This window comes from Monodelphis domestica, chromosome 4, assembly GCF_027887165.1.
Source record: "Monodelphis domestica isolate mMonDom1 chromosome 4, mMonDom1.pri, whole genome shotgun sequence".
Classification (NCBI taxonomy): Eukaryota; Metazoa; Chordata; class Mammalia; order Didelphimorphia; family Didelphidae; genus Monodelphis; species Monodelphis domestica.
In genome coordinates, this window is record NC_077230.1 from 401,932,619 (window position 1) to 401,954,152 (window position 21,534).

General features: G+C 42.9%; 1 protein-coding gene across 2 annotated transcripts; it reads left to right on the top strand.

Annotated features, from left to right (window-relative positions):
• The first annotated feature begins 1,239 nt into the window (after positions 1 to 1,239).
• Positions 1,240 to 19,426, top strand: LOC100010100 (alpha-enolase). 2 transcript variants are annotated; one of them, XM_007493035.3, is made up of 13 exons: positions 1,240 to 1,350; positions 1,897 to 2,075; positions 5,764 to 5,857; positions 8,323 to 8,418; positions 10,362 to 10,420; positions 12,799 to 12,868; positions 15,052 to 15,185; positions 15,581 to 15,803; positions 16,783 to 16,980; positions 17,079 to 17,280; positions 17,913 to 18,021; positions 18,157 to 18,215; positions 19,067 to 19,426. In XM_007493035.3, exons 3-13 carry the CDS (start codon positions 5,773 to 5,775, stop codon positions 19,134 to 19,136), a joined length of 1,305 nt encoding a protein of 434 aa, XP_007493097.1. In that variant the 5' UTR covers positions 1,240 to 1,350; positions 1,897 to 2,075; positions 5,764 to 5,772; the 3' UTR covers positions 19,137 to 19,426. The 2 variants fall into 2 exon arrangements, with proteins under 2 accessions (XP_007493097.1, XP_001362200.1); XM_001362163.5 differs by lacking the exons at positions 1,240 to 1,350; positions 10,362 to 10,420 and adding an exon at positions 10,739 to 10,797.
• Positions 19,427 to 21,534: the final 2,108 nt, after the last annotated feature.

The window sequence follows — 21,534 nt, forward strand, 5'->3', positions numbered from 1 at the left end:
AATGAGGCACTAGGCCATAGAGGATAAGTGGAGCTGGCCTCCCCCTTCTGAAACATACTGTTGTGTGACCCTGAGCAAGTTACAACTTCACAGGGCTCTGGCTAGGCAGCTATTCTTATATTACAAAGAAAGTGTCAATCTGCATTGGTAGATGGAGTTTCCTCACCCTGGAGTTCCTCATTCCAGTGAAACAATCCCTACAGATAATCTGAAGATTGTGCCCAGGGCAGCAGTCAGGTTGTTGAAATCTTGAACTCAGAGAATCATTTTGAAGAAAATGGGGTGTTTAACATGGAGAAAAGGGAGGGAGGGAAAGAGAAAAACTGTCTTCACGTATACATTTGAAAGGGGGTTTAGATTTGTAATCTTGGGGCCCACTGGAGTCATGCATTCAACAAGTTGTAAAAAAGGGCAAATTTAGGTTTGCTGTAAATGGAAACTTAACAATTAAAACAGTGCAAAGGCTGAATGTCAGTTGGCCAATCAATAAGCACTTATTAAAGTTTATTACACGCCAAGTACAAGTGCTAAAAGCTGGGGATACAAAGAACCACAAAAGACAGGCCCTTGGGGGCAGCTGGGTGGCTCAGTAGATTGAGAGCCAGGCCTAGAGATGGGAGGTCCTAGGTTCAAATCTGGCCTCAGACACTTCCCAGCTGTGTGACCCTGGGCAAGTCACTTAACCCTCATTGCCTAGCCCTTACCACTCTTCTGCCTTGGAACGAATGCACAGTATTGATTCTAAGAGGAAAGGTAAGGGTTAAAAAAAAAAAAGACAGTCCTTGCCCTCTGGGAGCTCAGAGTCTGAAGGTGGGAGGCAGCCTAGTCTTCTGGTGGAGGCTGGATGATTACTGGGGGGCTGGGGGAGTAGGAGTGCTGAATCTCGTACCAATACGGACTGGACTTAGAGGACACTGAGGCCCTACTCAACTTAAAATTTTTGTCACGAGCTGCAAAGGGGTTCCACGAACTCCAGGGCCAGGCCCAGGGCAGTGGGTGGGAGGAGGGTGGTTATAAGGTGAGCTCTCTGATTCGCTTTACGCCCGATGGTGGCGGGCCACTGAGATGCCGGCATCGCCTTCCTGCATTCATCACCCTGAGCTCGCGCAATTCTCTTACCGCCCCTCCCAGATCTGGGAGCGCGAGCGCGAGGGCGAGCCCTTGCTAGTTGCTACGTTTTCCCAGTCACGCAGCACTGCAGCTCTCTTCCATGGCGAGTGCGCTTGCGCGCGCAGCTGCTTGGGAGGAGCTGACCTAAGGGGCTGGGGGTTTTTCCATTGCTTGTGACAACCTGGTAGGCTCTTGGGGAAGGTCAATGATTCCACACTAAGAAGGCTGCAGGACTGAGCGGTCAGTTCTTTCTCCAGCCCTTGCTTGGAGGGCTATGTGGGTAGAGCTCCCCCCAGAGAATGTGGGTTTGGAGCTTGGGAGGGAGAGAAATAGGATTAAGGCCAGGGGCCGGCGCGAGAGCTAGGCGGCCTAACGGGTTGACGGTTGCGCAGGCGCAGACACCACCTGTTGGAGGCGTGATATGGATTGGGGGGAGTGGAGGGGCGGGAAAGAGGACCAGGGGCTGGAGTGATGCTAATCCCTAACAAAAGGGCCTGACCAGAGACCAAAAGCGTGCTGGACGCTACGTACGTGAGCTCCAAAACCGACCCCTAATTCCCCTCCCCCCACCTCAGCCCTGGTGGGAGGGAAGAGGCTCCATGTAGGTCCAGCTCCTGTCGCAGCTCCTCCCCGTCGGGTCCTCCCACCCTATAAGGAGGCCTGCGGCGAGAGGGACTGAGCGTTCCGCCAATGGGGGAGCCCGCACGCATCCAGTGGCGCTATGGGAGAGGCGAATGGGCGAATGGGGAGGCGGTCCCTGAGCCCTTCCCTTTCCCTCCAACCTAGAGCGGAAGTCTGGAGGGAGGGGGAGGTGCTGTCCGGACTGAGCGAAGAAGAGGAGGAGGAGCCACGAGAGGAGGAGGAGGGGTTCCCTGGGGTGAGCTCGCCCATTTAACGCTCCCTCCTGGCGTAGGCAGACCCCTCGGCCTCTCTTCTCTGAGTTCGTCGGTGGAAACCGTATTCAGGTAAAGGGAGTTTTCCCCTCGTGGGCCCGCATCCGCAAACTACCAAGGATCTCAGCATTGTGGGGTGGCAGTGAAAGAGGTTCCCCGCTTATACGGGCCCGGTCTTAATCCCCGTGAACCACTGTGGTTCTCAATGCCCAGTCCCAAGAGCCGCTCCCTATGGGTCCTGCAGTCCTTGGAGTCGACAACTTTTTGCCTCAAGAGAGGACTTTAGAGGTCATTGGAGCCCACCTCTTCCCCTTTTTTAGCAACTATAAGATTACGGCCCACTGGGTTGCTGTGCCTCACTCAAGGTCACCCAGATCGGGGGAATGCCGGGGGAGAGACTAATAGGGTGACTTAGCGGGGATGTGGGTAAGTAGATAAGTGGGTGAGAAGTAGATAAGATGCTTGCGGGAATAAAGACATTTCCCTTGCAGTTTGGGGGAGTTCCCTTGCAGTTTGGGGGAGGAGATGCAAATCTCTGCTTTCTTATCTCCAAGGCATGCGATTTATTCCTCTTGGGAAGGTGAACTCTAATGAAAAATGATTTCTTTTTAATATCTGTAGGATTTTGAATGGAATAATTCCTTAGGCTAGTCCTAATTCCTGAGTGTAGTTAAAGAGGACAACACTTGAATGGGACTCAATGAAAAGGAATAAATGAGTAGTTATTATCGAGCGCTTAAGATAAATGTGCTTATTTATCAGTAGCAAGTGCCCATCCTTGGGGGGGAGGTAAGGGGTGTGACCTTTTCTAAATATAGATCACAACCCTTTGGACCTGTAATGGAATAGTTCACTTCCCTCACTTTACAAATAAGGAAACTAAGGCCCAGTGACCAAATTGAAATGGAGGCTGGAAAAAAATAGTGGAGGCCTTTTTTCCTTCCACACATCCCGTTATATTTCTTTAACTGAAACCCATCTTTTCAGGTGCACGTTTTTTTGGTTGCCTCGTGGTCTGTAAAACCAGGCCCTTTCCTAAAATGGAGGAAGGGGCTGTTGGTAAGATGTATTTCTCCTAATAGCTTCTTAGTCCAAAGTGTTATCAGTGATTAGAGCTGGCTCAGTGATGGCAGTTGAGTGACTTGGTGTCTAGTCAAATTCCTTTGTAACGAATTGTAACTTAGAATAACTGAAATGAATGATGCTTATTTTTGACCAAGTTACACCAGCCAGAGTGCCTCCTATTGGTAGCATAGAGTTTGCAACTCACATTGGGAGGACCTTTTTATTTATTCCATTCTTGTAATGCCATTCTCTCATCTGCCAGAAAAGGACCTCTTTAAAATGCCCAGAGCATCCTGGTCACTGTTTCCTACAAAATAAGTTCTTGTTTAGTCTTATTGGCAAGCTTTCTAACCTGGCTCACTATAGGCCATGGCTTTGCCTAGGACACTCCTTTAGCCTCAGGCATGTGATTCAATCTAGAGATAAAAAAGCAGATAACTAGAATCATGTTCTAGAATGGTTTTTGATCCAGTAAATCATTTTAGTGAGACAGTAAATATTGTGTGCATCCTCCCTCCCCCCCCCCCCCTCCCCACGGTGCCTAAGACAACTGTTATTTTAGTTGTTGGTGACCCCGTCTGGGGTTTTCTTGGCGAAGATAGTGATTTGCCATTTCCTACTCCAGTTAATTTTACGGCTGAGGAAACTGAGGCAGTTAAGTGACAACTAGTGAGTTCACATTTGAACTAGGGTCTTGCCCACAGGCTGAGCACTCTCCAGCTAGCTTAGGACAACTGTGCCAGTTGTCTTAGAACAAATCCACCAAAATAGAGTGAAATGAGCAGTGAGACTAGAAAAAATGAAATGGGAGTTAGTGTGGTGTCATTTTAAAGAGTATTTTCACTAAATGACCAGATTGTAATTATTGAAACCAAAGTTGGATTTATATTATATTACAATCTATTTAGTGTAAAATATTAAGGGATGAATTTAAAAATGAACAGAAATGGTATGCAGTTAGCTTAGGCGCTTTCCTTTGCTCGTGAATAATTTATTTTTGGCTCTATAGACAAAAGGTTAAGCAAGTAGCTTAGTGTCTACATTTGCTATCCCATTTGTTGCTTTACATTCCAAAGAAGACAGGCCAGTTTGATAATCCCAGCCCTTCTTTAGTTCCATAAGTTGTTACATTTGTTGCATACCATGGAGAAGACTAGGAACAAATGGCAACATGAGCTCCCTAGAGGAGTTGCTGAGCCTGGTCCCTCCCTAATGTTTCCCACCTCCCTTTTCTAGTAGGAGAAGGTTGTGCGTCAATTCTGGTTCAGTTTAGATTTCTTCTGTCTCCCCAATTTTTAAGAAGAGCCTTTTTTCCCATAAACATTCCAATGTGTCATGGTTATGTCATTCCCAAGATGTAATTCCCATTTACAAGATGCAATGAGTTTCTCAGTTCCAAGGGAAGAGGGGATACTAGACCTGGTCCAGGGAGTTTCTGATGAGGAAACTCACTCTTGATACACATTGGCACCTTCCCAGCAAGTTATCAAATTAAAAGAGTTGCTTGGAGATTAAGGTGGGTATCCCCAGCCAGGATGTAGAATTCAGACCTAGAATCAAGGTTATCTGACTCATTTGTTAAATCCCCCAAGATGTGGGGGAAATGGAAAGTTCAGAAACCGACACTCAGACCATTAGACTATTATTACAGAACTGGTGTGGGGAAATTACAGTATAAGCACTCTAAACCCTGTCCTGAGCCTCCATGATTTTCTATTGGACATTTGTTGAATGCAATTTCATTGAAGTTAAGGACTTTCAGTTTAGTCCAACACCTTTAAGTGACTTAGAAATTCTTGATAGTCATGACTGGAACCCAGGGCTTCCTGATAATCACCTCACCCCACTATCTTTCTCTTTTCCCAAGCCCTCATTCAGACTTTGGTATCTTAAATCACTGCAGTTTTCCTCATTGCTACTGCTACTCAAATAAAGTGCTTTTTATTCCAAGCTGTTGTGATACCTAACTAAAAAGCATTAGTGTCTATACTCCTCACCCTAAAGACTTGCTCTTTAAGATAATGAAAATAATTAAGTTTATTCTTGATTTCCTAAAAACTGCTTTCATTGTGTTTCTTCCCCAGCCTGCAGGCTTACAAAGGCAACCCTACTAAAATGGTCAAAGGCTTTTGCTAGGCATTTAAGGTCCTTTCCTAGGCTGCCCCCAATTTACTTTTTACTTTATCTCCCACTATTTATCTCATTTTTATAGTTTATTGCTGCTGTTTACCTGTGTACTTTACCTTTTGGAATTTGTTCCCCTCATCCATTATTGAAATTTTGCCTATCCTTCAAGATCAATTTTTTTAGAAAACCCTTACTATATTGGTTCCAAGGCAGAAGAGTGCTAAGGGCTAAGCAATGGGGGTCAAGTGACTTGTCCAGGGTCACACAGCTGGGAAGTGTCTGAGGTCAGATTTCAACCTAGGACCTCCCATCTCTAGGCCTGGCTCTCAATCCACTGAGTTGCCTCCTTCATCTAGATCAATTTTAAATGATCTCCCCAACTATAACTTGCTACCTTGAATTGTAAATATATATGTGTATTATGGCCTGCTTTCTAGATCATGCTAGATCACTTTGAGAGTGAAGACCTTTGGTCCTTACAAGGCTATGGTAAATGCTTTTTGTAGAGATCTATTAAAACTAAAGCTGAAAGGTGACCTCATAATTGTTTGAACTTTGTTCCCCACAGAACCTCAAGATGTCTATTCTCAAGCTGCACGCAAGAGAGATCTTTGACTCTCGCGGAAACCCCACTGTTGAAGTTGATCTCTGCACTTCAAAAGGTGCCTCATTTACCTGTCTGGACCCCACTGTTTTCTTCCATTACTGTTATGCACACTGACTACTTTTCCACCATGTTAAAACATAAGTCTGTTTTTAAAATATAAGCCAAGCCTTATAATTGCAGGGGAGATATTTGTAAGTCAGCTAACACAGACCTGGCACATAGTAGGCACATAATAAATGCTTCTTTCCTTATATGTAAAAAAAAAAATCTTTATAGTCTTAGGCACATAGGAGTAAGCTCTGGTTTGGGAATGACTAATGGGGTGGGGCACACATAGAACATTACATGGTGCAGTGTCCTCAACTTGTCCCTATCTCTTTTTCAAGACAAGCCAATATGAAGCAAGGCTAAAACAAGGAAGCAGAAGAGGAAGCAAAAATAGAACCAGGGCACCTTCCCTCCACAATTCCCAGCAGATGAGCTGGGGCTGAAGTTGTTCCATAGGCAACAACTGGATTTGTATTTGTTGGTCGAGACAGAAAAGAGGCCAAAGTGTTTGCCCGTTTAAAATGTAGCTCTTAATTATTTTGTAACCAAAGTAGGGACAGAGAAATAAGATGGCAGAGGCCACATGGAAACCTTCTTAGTGCTGGGTCCTGATTCACGTGCCTCTTGCTCTCCACAGTAAGTGGAAGAATTGGGATTCAATAGAGAATGAGTAGGAGCTCTTTAATAGCCCTTAAAAAAGATTATTTTCTCCCCTTCCCCTACCTCTATTTTTGAAAGGTGAAGGGGCTTGAGGGAAGTGAGAAGTGAGATTAAATTGAATCACCTTGGGATTATTTAGCGAATTGCTGGCTAGTGAGAACTGAGGCGCTGGCACCCCCCCCCCCCCCCCTTGTGAGTCATAACAGGGCCAAAGAAATTTCACTCTTTCCCCTACCCCCTTGCTAAAAAAAAGTGCCATTTAATCTACCACTTTTCATTGACATGGTTTGCCTCTTCCTTTATGGGGAAGCTCACTGTGCTGCTTTTTGTAGTTTTAAGCCAAACCAGCCTCTGAGGTAGACAGGCTTAGTGAATGGGTCCAATGTGTTTCCTGTCACATTGCCTAGGCATCCCTTCATGATGTGAGCTGTTCTGTTTACTCAGTGATAAATAGTTTGGAGCCAAAGGAATAAGTTGACTTTTAAAGAAAAAAAAAACCCATACCTTTAGGCAGTTATAAAGGAACTCTTTTAATAGCAGACCTGAGTTTAATAACAAATGTCTCCCTAAAATCTCAAGGGTGACATTTATATTAGGGAAAGAGTGTACAGTGGTGGTTTTTACAAATCATTTATTTGAGTTTCATCTGTGTTTCTTTAATTAGCCTATCTAAAATTATTGCTATCTACATATATACCCCCATCTGGTATCTCCTCATTGTGTTATTAAGACTGAAATGGTAATAGTTAATGTTAAGATTTGATTATTTCTCTGCTGGGTCATTTTTAAATTTCTACTCCTTACAGCCCAGACACCCACTAGTTTGGCATATGTTTGAGGGAAAATCTTAGTTGCTTATACCCAGTGATTGCCTATAAAAATAAAATCCACCTGCTTTCAGGTTTATACCCAGATCTTTGCAATTTTTTTATGAGCCTTATCTTGTCTTAGAATCAATACTATGTATTGGTTTCAATCCAGAAGAGCAGTAAGGGCTAGGCAGATGGGATTAAGTGATATGTCTGAGGTCAGATTTGAATCTACCACCTCCCTTCTCTGGCCCTGGTTCTCAATCCATTGAGCTACCTAACTACCCCCCAAAATGTTAAAATGTGATCTGCTAGTACCCTGTTTTCCTGGTCCACTGCAGGCATGAGCCTAGACTAGTGGCTTTCTGTATCTGTAGAATTGCATAGTTCAGATTCTTCTAAGTGTTTTTTACTTCCAAGCTTTGTGTCTTTTCTTGTCTGCTGTGCTTCTTGGTGGTGTTCCATCTCAGTTTTTCAGACCTCCTATTGTTCAAGGACTTAATGCAATAAGCAATCACAATAGACTTTGTTCTCTGGCCCAGCTGAGCTGATTTTGCTTCCTGAATGGTTGAATGAACATGCTTGATGAATGTTTGAGCCAACCTCAGGACTGAGAACTGGCTGCCTGGTTCAGCTTGATTTAAGAGCACTAGACCCACCGTGCTCCCTCCCAGGCTCTTCTCCAAACCTATTACTGTCAAGTCTACAGCTTTGTAGAATGATGCAATACTTGGACCTAAGAAGGATACGTATTAGGAGTGCTTAGTGGAAACAGACTTAATGTAGGTGAGCCTTCTCATTTGATAGAGGGACGTGGAAGGAGCATTCTGTTGGCTTGTCATTCCTGCCATCTGGTAATGGGAGAGGTAACTATTTATTTGAATGGCCTTTTGATTTACACATAGTTAATTACTTATTACTGTTTTCTTTTCCTTCCACCTTCTCCCTCTGCTTTCCCCCTCCCCATCCCTTTCCCTGCAAACAAAACCAAAAAACTACCCAGGTCTCTTCCGAGCTGCTGTACCCAGTGGTGCCTCTACTGGTGTCCATGAAGCCCTGGAGCTCCGAGACAATGACAAAACCCGCTACATGGGGAAAGGTAAGAGAACTCTGCTGAGAATATCCTTGGGAGTCACCTAAGCCACAACAGCTGCTAGCTACTTACTCTTCCTCCTTTTCCACATATTTTAAGAATGAGCCTTTAACCAGGCACTTACATGAATGATGACTATCTGTATATTGAATCAACTGGGGGACATTGCATTTATCATCATTATTGTGTCTCTTACCATATAACATGTCCTACTTTATAGTTACTGGTCAGTGACATTCCCCAAAAAACAATTGATTTGTGGTTAGACTATTGAAATTAGGGACAACTGGCCCTGAGGTCAAAAAACCTGTTCAATTCAAGACCTAGCTTTGTGACCCTGAATGAGTCACTTGACTTTTGGTTGTCTACTAGAATCATGAAGAGTAAAACATAACTGAACAACATGAAAAAGAGACTTGTTAGTTTTGATTTAGCCACTCTTTAAAGGAAAACCAAAATTGTCTACCTGAGTTCCATTAGCAAATCCATTTTTCTAATCCTAGGAAATATGACAAAGTAGTACACTAAAATTTGTTATTTCCTAACCTTAGAAATTTACAACAGACTTCAAAATGGCATTTTTTTCAACCAATAATTCATTTTTGACTATAGAAATCGGTTGTAAGATCTTGACTTAGTTAAAGTAATCACCCTCTTTTACTCTCTACAAGTTAAAGCATTGGAGTTGGACTTCATATTTAGTTGTGGTAGCTAGAATTTAGCATCAAAATAATTTCATAGTACCCCCTCCCCATACTGCCCACTGTTGTAATTTACCTCTTCTGGGACTTCTCTTGGGCCACTTGGGCAATTCTTCACTTCTCATCTCAGAGCTAGAGTACTCAGCTCCTTGCCCTTGAATTATGTTTATTCATTTTCTCCTGACCCATAACCAACTTTAGTTTTTCCACTTGGATTGGGCATCTGTCCTTGCATTTTTTGTGGAATTACCAGTATTGTGTAAGGTGCACCTACTGTGAACATGCATATTTTGTTAACAGACAATAATGCATATAACATTTATTTCCATTCCAGCAGTCCAGATATTTTGTTCTCTTTGGGTAGAATGGATGGGAGACTGGGGTGGTCAAGGCTGTGAAGAGGCTGTGATCTTCTAAGTTTCCAAAGACAACTGAATTTATTTTGGAAATTGAAACTGTGTTCATGAAACTAAATCTTTTAGGGAAATCAATTTTCTGTAATTTTTTCAAAGGGAGGCATAATACAATGAGAGTTAAGATTATTACTGTATTTCCCTTCTGTTTTAAGAAATCTTCTTAAAAATGGTTTCTATACAAGGTTCTGTTATTCCATACTAAAGTCTTAATTCTCATGTTTGTGAAATTGCACCATTTCCCTAGCAACAAGTCTACTGAGGATTAAGGTTTCAGGTAGGGAATAGCTCCCAGAGCAAATGAAACTCCCTCATTAAAGTAATCTCTCCCTTTGTTAGGAGTGCAGTGGGAAGAGCCCTCATCTTAATTTTAAGTTTGGTCTCTTGCCTGATGTGCACTGTGTTAGCATCACTAATATTTGTCCATATTGCTCATCTTATGGAGTTTATGTTGAGGATGTCCTTCATAAACAGATATAACATGACAGAAATGTCAACTACTATTATCTTTGTTTTGACATTATATCACTGAAAAGAAGTCAGAAAAGCACACAAAGGAATATCAAGTTGTTTTCTAGTTGAATATTTAAAATCGCTTTTAATGTGCCTTAGTATCAGTCTGAATAGGGGCAATTTAAACTACAATCAGGGGGCAAGTGGGTGGTTCAGTGGATAGAGCCAGATCTGGAGAGGGGAGGATAACACTTGAGGATCCTGAGTCTTTCTCTTTTTTTTGTGTTCTGTTTTCATTACTTTTGTGTCCTATACAGTCTGATCTTGTCTGAGTGTTTTGTTTTTTCCTTTTTTCTCCTTTGTTACTGTTACTACTGGTCAGGTGTCTCCAGACCTGTTAAATATATTAATGAGTTCCTGGCAACAGCCTTGTGTACCCAGGTAATGGACTGGTAAAGCTTTGACTGTGGTCTGTCTGCAGATGGTATTTCCAATGCATGGTCTTTCAATTAACCTGCTGGCAGGTATTCTTAGATGGTGCCGCTCTGATTTTTTAACTCTTTGGGATCCTGGATGAAAATAACTAAGATTTAGGCAAGAAAGCTAATGGAAAGAGAAATGAGGATTCTAAGAGAAGATATTTTTAAAAGTCATATGGTGAACTCAATCTCTTTGACTATTAGTTGTTGGTAATCATCTAGCAATGCCTGCTTGGCCTGTGTATTAATGTCAGTGATTTGATTTGCTTGTTCCTTCCAGGTGTCTCAAAAGCGGTTGAGCACATCAATAAAACTATTGCCCCGTGCCTGGTTAGCAAGGTAGGATCCTCCTCATTTTAACTAATACATATTCCCAATTTCAGTGGCCTTTTTTTCTTGTGTCAAAAACTGGAGAAACCACCCTGTGACATTTTCTATCCAGTGTAGTGAATACACAACTTGAAAAAATTTCCTTCACCTTAATATCTAAACTCCTGAGCCTTAGTTCAGAAAGCCTACTTATTCCAGGATCTGTGTCTGTACCCTATGTCCTTAACTCTAAATGAGCCCTGAAAGCAATTGGTCACCTTAAAGAACTGGCTCTCCTTCCCAGCTCTCCTCTTGATATTGTTAGTAGTACCATTGTCCTATGCTAGAAATCTCAGGCTCATCTTTAACTTTTTGTTCGCTTCATGGTTTTATTATCTTTAGCTAATTCTTCAATCTTTAAGATATATTTTGTTTTTGTTTCTCTTTCCATTCCCATTACATTTTCCCTAGTCCTAACCTCTTTCTTAATTATATGTCCCCACTCCAATAATTCTTCCTGTGGATGGTAATTCTAAAATCATTACCCCCCTATTTGTTTACAAGTGCTTTGAAATATTAGTCCTCCCTCCTGGCCTCACTATATTATTTCCCCAATGTGCACCTCCCATACCAGCCAGGTCTTTTTAACATCCTCCTCAGATATCATGTTTTCATCTCTGCCTTGGATTGCAAATTTTCTGTCTTTTGACATGCATGCATTCCCTTCCCTTTAATACTAACTGTCCAGTCCCCGTTCCCATCATGTTGCCTTTATGTCAGCCCACTCTTGATACCTGTAGAGAAATTAAACTTGATTTTTTTTAACAAGCATGGTAGAACCTTTCATCTAGATGAATCTTGTCTTTCAATGTAGTCCTCTGAAGCGCCATATGTACATCATCTGGGTATGTTTCTATTGCTCAGAAGAGGGTAAGAATCCTCTGGGGATTGCATTTTTAGCAAATTTCCAGGTTTCATAATTTGCAAGAAAATCAAACATATTGCTCTATGGTGACTTTGATACTTCCCCTCCACCTCCAACCCAAACCATTTGCACCCATCTTGACTATAAGTCAGATGGGCTTCCAAGTGACTTGATTCTTTGCAGAAATTGTCTATCCTAAAATGACACTGTTATGGCAGAAGTAAGGAAATTTGAAAAAGAGTAAAGACTTTGCAGGCAATTCCAAGTTCCCTTGAAATAAATGGGAAATAGGAATATTGGAATAAGCATAAAGCTTCCCAGAGTAAGGAATTTGAAGGTAAAATGTATAAATTCTGATTTCTTTAAAATCAGTCATCTACTTGGATTGTTTCTTCATTTAGTCAGTACCATTTTCCTAAATTGACTTTTTAATTATCTCATAAATGTTAATATTTCTAGCTAGACTCTGCTTTTTGAAGGCATTGGCTAGCCTTTTAACTATTTCACCTATAATAAGATTATAAGGCACATTTCTAAGAATCTGGTTTATTTCTTAGCAAGGTGGACAGTTATAACAAAGACTAGAGATGGCCTGTCTCTTTGAGCTATCATATTATTAACACCATATTAAAGACAATGTGGTCTAGTGTATAGAGAGATGGCCTCAAAGCCAGGACGACCTGAATTTAAGTCCTTTAATAATCTAGTGGTGTGATCCTGAGCAGATCACTGAATCTCTTAGTGTTCACTTTGGAAATCCTCTATTTCTCCGAGATCATGTCTATGCACAGAAGACATGAATGTGTCTGTTCATAACTGGTGTTATAGCTCCTACAAAACAGGAGATTGTGCTTAGAAGTATACATGGTTCTTGGTAGTCAGGGCCCAAAGTTACGTGGTGGTTTTGGACGAGTCACATTTCAGGCTTTTGGTCTCCTTATTTCTAAAAGTAAGAGAAGTTACCAGGTTTCTTGCATTTTTGTGATCCTGTCAGACCTCTATCCCTTGCTTGCAATTGCTTTAAAGTTCTCAGGCCTCAGAAGCCACTGGTCAAATAGCAAATGACCTTCCTTTCTGGCAAGTTATTTTCTCTTTTTATGTTGCAGAAACTGAATGTTGTGGAGCAAGAGAAGATTGACAAATTGATGCTAGAAATGGACGGCACTGATAATAAATGTGAGTTGCTTATACTGATGGATGCCCTTGATCCAAAAGGGAATGGAATTTTACATCAGAAGACAAAAGCAAGCAATGTGTCATTGTCTTCTATGGAGAACATTTGCCCAGTTAGTCCTTCATAGATTTGGACTGATTTAGGTGACTTTGGTCAGCCAGAAGGGCAGTGTTGGCCAGATTCCATCAGTGAGCTGAGTTGTTTAGAGTCCAGGGAATTTCTGGTGTCTGGTCACCCTGAAGTTGTCCACAGCAATGTGCTTGTTCACTGGTGGGTCCCAGTGCCAAAGCACTGTAGAGGAGCTTAGTTCAGGCAGACAGCAAGGATATGTTTCAAAGGATTGTTTTTAGTGTTGCTAAAGCTCCCATCTAGAGCCAAATCCCCTGGCAGATAAAGAAAAAATAACAACTTATATAGAGCTAGACTATGTCCATATCAGAAAGAGAAGGGCAACTCAGATGATGGGAATCTTTGAATATAATTCAAGTGAGTGGATAACAAGATGTGATGTGTAACAATGAAAGGTATTCAGGTTGCAGCAAGGACAGTTTTGTAGGCATGGAGAATGGAGTGTCAAATGCAAGAAACCACAGGAAGGAAGGGAATAAAATGTAACCATAATGGGAAGACAAGGCCAGAGAATGAAGTTTAAAATGCTTTAAAAGACAACATGCCTGGCCCTCACCACTCTTCTGCCTTGGAACCAATACACAGGTATTGGTAAAGGTGAAGAAAGACATCTTACAAGGAAGCTGGAATCCTGAGTCATTGAGTGTGTTTTGAGCAGGGAAGTGAGAGAGAAGACATCCAGTTTAAAGATGCAAGAAAGATAAAGACAGGCCCTTATGTAGATAAGGGAATATTACAATGAGGTACTACTAGAGATGATGAGATAAAGGTAGTGGGAGAAAAGAGGAGCCTGTGACAGAGAGCCACAATTATTGGGCATGGTTTGGATGAAGATCTTAAGGACAAGATTGAGCTTAGTGAACAAACAAGTTGAATAACTAGGGTAAAATAAGGAAATCCCAGAGAGGAGAGATGTGGTCAAGGGCAGATGTTGCAGAGAGGACAGGGATGAGGATCAAGAAAAGTCCATTTGATTTGGCAATTTAGAGATAATTGCTCATTTTGGTAAGGCAGTTTTACTCTAGTGATGAGGTCAGACACACCAGATAACAATTAGAAAGGAGTGGAGTCAAGAAATACAGATATTTTCTTTTTTCTCGATTATACATGGAAACAAGTTTTTTAGCATTCAGCTTTTAAAAAAATTTTAGTTCCAAATTGCTTCCCTCTCCTAGGCCACTCCTTGAAGAAGGCTAGCAATTTGATATTGATTATATATGTGCAATTAGGCAAAACATTCCCATATTGTCCATGTTGTGAAAGAAAACATACCCCCAGATGAGTATGTATATGTAGGGTTCTTCACATAGTGTTTAGCCATGAAGAGAAGAGGACAGAATATGGGGGTGTCAGTAGGGACAATTGGTGAGAGAAGGTGGAAGGGGGACAGATCAAGGGACCTCTTGATACTTAATTGAGGTTAGCTTTCAGGAAAGTAGAAGGCCTTAAGGCATGTGAGATGAAGGGTAGGGAAGAAGAGAGCTCCTGCCAATCCAGTTGTCTCTTGGTTATAGTGTGAAGGAAGTATGGTTAGCTGAAAGTGGGAGAAAGGGTGCTGTTGAGACTGCAAGGGGCTGAAAATTGATGAGGAACATGGACAGTATTAAAAGGTGGAATAGATAACCTTACTTTGGGCTGAGTCCAGCCAGCCATTTTAAGTAGAAGAAAAGGAGGGAAGAATTCTCCTAAGATGTGATCAAGATGAAGGGACAAGAAATTTTGAGAGTAGTAAATAGGGGAAACTTGGGTTAAATGGTTGAGATATAGGGAAGGGAAGGGCTAGAGGAATTGATGGTAACAGAGACAATAAGAAAATAGGACATGGGGATTGTGACCAGATAAATGGGATGGGTTTAGACATTTATTTAGCAAAGGTTACTAAAGGGAAACTAGAATGGTTCCTATTATAAAGTTCCTATGCTCTCTACAAAATGTTTTTTAGTATAACTGTCATAGACTATATATTAACCTCAACAGGCAGTCTGAAGAAGTTTGGTAATAGGGGTAACTTCAGGAAATAAACTTTATTTAACAAATCATCTGTCTGCTCTTTTAGCTAAATTTGGTGCCAATGCCATCCTGGGAGTATCTCTAGCTGTTTGTAAGGCTGGAGCCGCAGAGAAATGTGTCTCCCTGTACCGCCACATTGCTGACCTTGCAGGCAATGAAGAAGTTGTCCTGCCAGTTCCAGTAAGTTGCTTATTTGTCTATGGGCCAGAACATATTATAAAACTTTTCTCCTACCACCCCCCCCTCCAGCCCCCCAAACCATGAAGCCATAGATGAGAGTGAATGCTTTGATTTTCTGGGCTCTTGTTGGGTACATAAAATTCAATATCACTAAAAGAGCACAAGTGCATGTTTTAGTGCTTCTGGAGGATAAGCCCAGCACAAATGACTCCTTGTTTTGAAGGTCTTAATGGAAATGGACCCAGACCTTAGTTAATATGGTGGGTTATATTTCCCTGTCATGTTAGCATGGTCTGTGGGCTCTGTATTCAGGCTCTCCTTGAGGGTATTTGTCTTTCATAAATCCTAGAATAGTTAGATCACTTGATGGATCAAGTGTGCATCTATTTCAATAGGCCTTCAACGTGATCAACGGTGGCTCCCACGCTGGTAACAAGCTGGCCATGCAGGAGTTCATGATCCTCCCTGTTGGGGCAGCAAACTTCAAGGAGGCCATGCGCATTGGAGCTGAGGTCTACCACAACCTGAAGAATGTGATTAAGCAGAAATATGGACAGGATGCCACCAATGTAGGAGATGAGGGCGGCTTCGCTCCTAACATTCTGGAGAATAAAGAAGGTAAAGGAATCTTCCGTTGGAATGAACTGACTTCAGTATTGGGGGCAAGCCTTTCAGTTTACCATGATCCTTTGTCATTTAAGCCCTCAGAACAAATGCTCAGCAAAACCATTTCCCACTTGGATATGTCCAAAAATGTATTGTTTCATTCAAGTTCGTTTCCTCCCTGGCTGGAAGTAATAGTGTTTCTTCGGTTCTCTGGGTTTGTCATTTTGTCATTTCAGTGATTGGATATTTATCTGCTTGATCCTAGTAGGGGAGAAAATTGTAATAAATAGGGTTCCTTTTCTTCCGTTTTGTTCCTTAAGAGCTATTTGGCTGAAAAGCTTGAATGATAGGTTTCTTCATTGAGAATGATTTTGTATTGGGAGGCTGGAAGTAGGTGGGATTGGGGCAAAGGGGAAGAATCCTGAGGGCTTATCTTTAGGGAAAGTCATCAGATCACCCCCTCCAGACCTCTGGACATCTTGCTCTGCTGTCACGTTCATGCTCCTGTGTCAGAAGAAACATTTTTCTGGGCCTTCTAATAGAGCTGGGCACATGGCATTGAGGCCTCCACTTCCATAGTGCTTGTATTTGTTCTTAGATTTCCAGCTTCTGATTCCATTTAAACTCTGCAGCTTTTGAAAGGGCTGATCTCAGCTGCTTACTGTAACTGTAGCTTGGTGAATGCAGCTGCTCCTGAGCTATAAATCTGGGCCAGCTGTCGATGGGGAAGACTGTTTCTTCAAGACCATGCCTAATTTCCTGCTGTGTGACCTTCTAAGGGCCATGCTACCCTTAGTTAGAAACAGCTTCTCATTACCAAGGCAGGGAGAGCAAAGGTAACTGCAACTAGGAACCAGAGAAGTTCGATGGAGAGAGAGTGTCTCTTGCCCTCCCTGTTAAACTCCCTGCTTGATACCTATTGAAGTGAAATTCCTGTTTTCACCTGCCAGTGTTTTCTTACCTCCTTTGCTGCTGCTGCCATCTCTTCCAGCCCTGGAGCTGCTAACGACTGCTATTAGTAAAGCTGGCTATACCGATAAGGTGGTCATTGGCATGGATGTTGCTGCCTCCGAATTCTACCGATCTGGGAAATACGACTTGGACTTCAAGTCCCCTGATGACCCCAGCAGGCACATCTCCTCTGAGGCTCTTGGGGACCTCTACAAGGGCTTCATCAAGGATTATCCAGGTAGGAGGCCTCTGGGATCCAGAGGGGACGTTGGGAAAGGGACGTTATGTGAATCCACATGCAATGAGACATGGGTCTTGCCTTTTCTTTTTCCTTAGTGGTGTCCATTGAAGATCCCTTTGACCAGGATGATTGGGAAGCTTGGACAAATTTCACCGCCACCGCAGGCATCCAGGTGGTGGGAGATGACCTCACTGTGACCAATCCCAAGCGCATTGAAAAGGCCGTCGATGTCAAAGCCTGCAACTGCCTTCTGCTCAAAGTGAACCAGATCGGCACCGTGACTGAATCTCTCCAGGCGTAAGTTCTGAGGCCCTTTCCTCATCTTTTGATGGAACTTCGTGGCTGTGTTCACCAATTTCCCAGAGCTGTTTTGAGGTTGTGTATATATACACTGCAGTTATGAAGGGCAGCTCTTGGCCCGAGTTTTTCCTTCAAAACTTGTTTTGAATGAGTTTGAAGTAGCCATCTTCAAGGAATCTTTGCTTTTGGTATCAAGAATTTGCCCAGGGCCCAGCTAGGTGTTTTGTTCTAAATCCAGCCTGGTCCATTGCCAGGCTAGAGCTGGCCCTAGAATATCACTCAATAGTTGATTGCTAAAACTTTCCCAGCCGTAAATTGGTGATTCATTCGGCGATTTATGGAACTGTGCCTTGACGCTGTAATGATCACATCTCGGTCTAGTGACGGACCGTTGTATGTGTTAATGAATTTCATGATGGGGGTCCAAGAATGGCGTTTTGTCCTTTCAAAGATGAGGAGACAAAGTTCTAAGCGACCTGCTGAGGGTCCCGGAGTGGCAGTGCTAAAATTAGTCACATATTGTCTTGTTGGTGCTCCTTGTCTAATTGTTCTGAATGAAGTTCAGAGTGGGAGGGGTCTCAGACATTGAAAATGATTGTTGACCTTGTGTGTGTGGGTGTGATTTCTAGGTGCAAGCTGGCCCAGTCCAATGGGTGGGGAGTCATGGTCTCCCATCGTTCTGGGGAGACTGAGGACACCTTCATTGCAGACCTGGTGGTGGGTCTGTGCACTGGACAGGTAAGTAGTGGTGCCTAGAGGGAGTCCTGCAGAAGTCAGCCCTATCTGACTGTACTTTGCGCTGACTTAGGGAGTCCCTGTCTGGTTCTCCAAACCCAAGTTTACATGTTTCTCTTGACTTGGTTTTTCTTCCAGATCAAGACTGGTGCCCCCTGCCGATCTGAGCGTCTGGCCAAGTATAATCAGATTCTCAGGTGAGGATATGCTTGGCTTAGCTTGGCTTTTGCTTTATTACCCTTACCTTCTGTCTTAGAATTGGTGATACTGATCATCCCTTCCAAGGCAGAGCAAGACAATTAGGCTTAAGAGGTTATGCAGCCAGGAAGGGTCTGAATTTAGATTTGAACCCAGGACCTCCTCCAGACACTAAATGCACTGAGTCTTCCAGCTGCCCCAAAGAGATGCTTTTGAGAAAATACTAATCCCAAGTCAGTGTTACCTGTCTTTGCATATTGTTTTCTTTGGTGATAAAGTTCTGTAGCAAAGAACAGCTTTCCTTTTACATTAACTCCCAACAAAGCCTTTAATTCTTTTAAATGAGATTCTTAGAAGTCCCTCCCCCTCCCTTCCCCTCTAAATTACTGCTGGTCATTTGGAGAATGAACAAAGGCTAGGCAGTGAGGATTAAGGGGACTTGTCCAGGGTCACCAGCCAGCAAATGTGTGAGGCCTCTAACTCACTCTTAAGATGAGGACATACACTAATTGTACATTTCTGTTCCACTGTTTTCCTTATTGTTCCCTGAACTCCATAAGGCTTTGAAATTCTATGTATTCCTTCTCCAGAAGATTAACTATTACTCAGAATTTATCTTCTAGAGAGTCCTTTGTATGAGTTTTCCCTCAGACTTTGAGGGGTAAAAAATCACTGTGTTGTCCATGGCCAGTTTCTAGAAGGGTCAAGAAGCTAGGAACTCTGGAGGCTGTTCTGGTGGAGGGGGCCTCCATTGCTGCAAGTGTGGAGCATCTGCAGATTACAGATGTGTTGGTGCTAAGGATATTGCATTGGCCTTCACGCTTACACTGGGTGTTTCTGTTCCCCACAGAATTGAGGAAGAGCTGGGCGGCAAGGCGAAGTTCGCTGGAAGAAACTTCAGAAACCCCAAGGCCCAATAGGCTGCTGGGTGCTGAGGAGGGCCCAGAGCTGGCGGGCACCCATCACCCCAGTGCTCCGAGCACCAGACCAGGGCTTGTGCTGCTTAGTGTGCCCCCTCCCGTCCCCTCCGATGTTGTCCCTGCTTCCTTAGAACTGTCCTGTCAGGCTGATCACCCAGCGCCGCTGGAACACCTCACTTGTGACACCCCCACCCTTTGTGGCCACGTGTGGAGCCACATCCTTGTCATTGCGGGCCAGTTCCTTAGTGGATTTTATGTGCAGAATAAAAGTATTCAGTAACCCGGTGAAAGATGTGTCTGGTTTTCTTCTGGGGAGGGGTTAATATTTCAGAATGGCTCTGCCTTTTGTAAGCATATGTATGCTGCCGGTGCTGGGCACAGACCAAACCAGAGAGTCCCTGGGGCCGGGGGAGGGGGAGGGGGTTCTTCAGGGTCTGGAATTGGACAGGGCTGAGACTGGATAGAGCTCCAGTGAGGGTGAGGAATGTGAATTAAGACTGGGAGAGGAGCTGGTAAGTGTGGGGGTCAAGTGTTGTTCAGGCTATTGTGTGAATGGATCTGGAGAGCTGCTGATGCCCATGAAATATAAGACAAAAGGCCAGGAAAAAAGAAGTAAACAATGGAAGAAGATGAGTCCCCCAAGACAGCAGGAATGAGCTTTGGTGCCTGGTTGGAAATGGGAACTGCCCGCTTTAGCCCAAGTGGCCATCCACCAGTAATTTCTGTAGATGTGACCTCATCTGGGGCCTAAAAGATGGTCCAGCCCATGGTACTCTGGGCTTGGAATTCCTGGCTGTGTCACCCTGGGCAGGTCACTTATTCCTATTTGCCTCAGTTCCTCCTCTGTAAAAGGAACCAGAGAAGGAAATGACAAACCAGGATCTTTTCCAAGAAAATCTCATGATTGAAAAAGGAACAAAACTGAATAATCCCAGAAGGATGGGTTGGGTCAAGAAGATTGTCAAGATGAGGTTTGGGGGTGAGTTTGGGAAGGAGAGTCCCTGATGGTAATTTACATATTCCCAAACCCTGTACCAATGAGAAGGACACAGCTCCTGCTTTTAGAGACAGAAATGAATTGCTTTATAAAAAAACTTGAGGTGGCTTGGCAAAATTGTTTCCATTAAATATTAAATGTTTAATTTGGGACAACCAAGTGGCTCAGTGGATTGAGAGCCAGACCTTATAGACTGGAGATCCTGGGTACAAATCTGAGCTCAGGCACTTAGTATGACCCTGGGTAAGTCACTTAACCCCATTACCTACCTTGAAACCCATACATAGTATTGATTCCAAGATGGAAGATAAGTGGTGTTTTTTTTAAGCACCTACTATGTGATCCAAACAAAATGAAATCATCCATCTTGCACATGGTTCACATTCTAGTAGGTGTGTGGAGTGAGAAATTAGTGTGTTATTCTCAAGTTATTAATGGTTATTAATATCTCCCAAAGCTGCTCCTCCATCCCCATAAAGCCTTAAGCATTTTTCCCTGGGGTTGATGATCTTAGATCCTAAAAGTACTCAATGATCAGATCTTGAGCTCCCTTTTGTTATAGAAGTTGTCTTCCTTTTTGTCAAAGCTTCTTCCTGGTAGTCAAACTTAATGGCTTGACATCAGTCCCACACAGATAATCCAGTCCTGACCTCTCTTTGTATATACTAATCGGGCCCTTTATTTCTAGATTAAAACCTTTGTCTCCAACCCTTGATCATCTCTAAAATGTTCAAATGCTTGAATATGCCCCCTTGTAAAACTATTTTCCAAATTCTGGAAGAGGTGAATTAGCTTGAATATGTTCATTGTTAAGCCTTGGTAACACTATTCTACATTCTGATTCCAACCAAGGTAAAAATGAAATGAACCCTTCTGGGAAGCTTGATTGCTTTAGGATTCACCTATAAATCAGAAATGTTTGTGCAATTTTGAGCAGTTGTCTGGTCCATGGCTCGAGACGTTGGCCCCTCCATTTCTTTTTCTCTCTCAATAAAGCATTCTATTCTAAGTTATGGTTTCCCCATGTTACTTTTTAAGTGGTTAAAGAGTGTACCCTGAAATTTTCAAGGTTCCCTCAGTTTCCACTCCATCCATAGGGAAAACATACAGCTTAAGAAGAGCATAAATAGAAAGTCATAGAAAGTTCAATATAAAGTAAAAGGAAAAATAACTAACAGATGGAGAAGACTCTGGAAAGTCTTCATTTAAAAAAATGATGCCTGAACTGCATCTCAAAGGAAGACTGGGAGATGTCCAGGACAAAGGCTTGAAGATGGAAGATGGCGTGTTCTGACTGTCTCAGAGTAGGAAGAGGGGACGAATATCTGAAGTTGCAAAGATTCCTGAAGGCCCCATCATGTCGGGCTCTCTACAAGCTAAACAGGAGCTTATATTGATGTA

Bases quoted from the DNA above. Each gene is read 5' to 3' on its own strand.
- LOC100010100 (XM_007493035.3), top strand. From the start codon at position 5,773: ATGTCTATTCTCAAGCTGCACGCAAGAGAGATCTTTGACTCTCGCGGA. The intron at 15,186-15,580 runs GTAAGTTGCTTA...CTATTTCAATAG, and splicing joins AAGTTGTCCTGCCAGTTCCA to GCCTTCAACGTGATCAACGG. The intron at 15,804-16,782 runs GTAAAGGAATCT...CATCTCTTCCAG, and splicing joins CATTCTGGAGAATAAAGAAG to CCCTGGAGCTGCTAACGACT.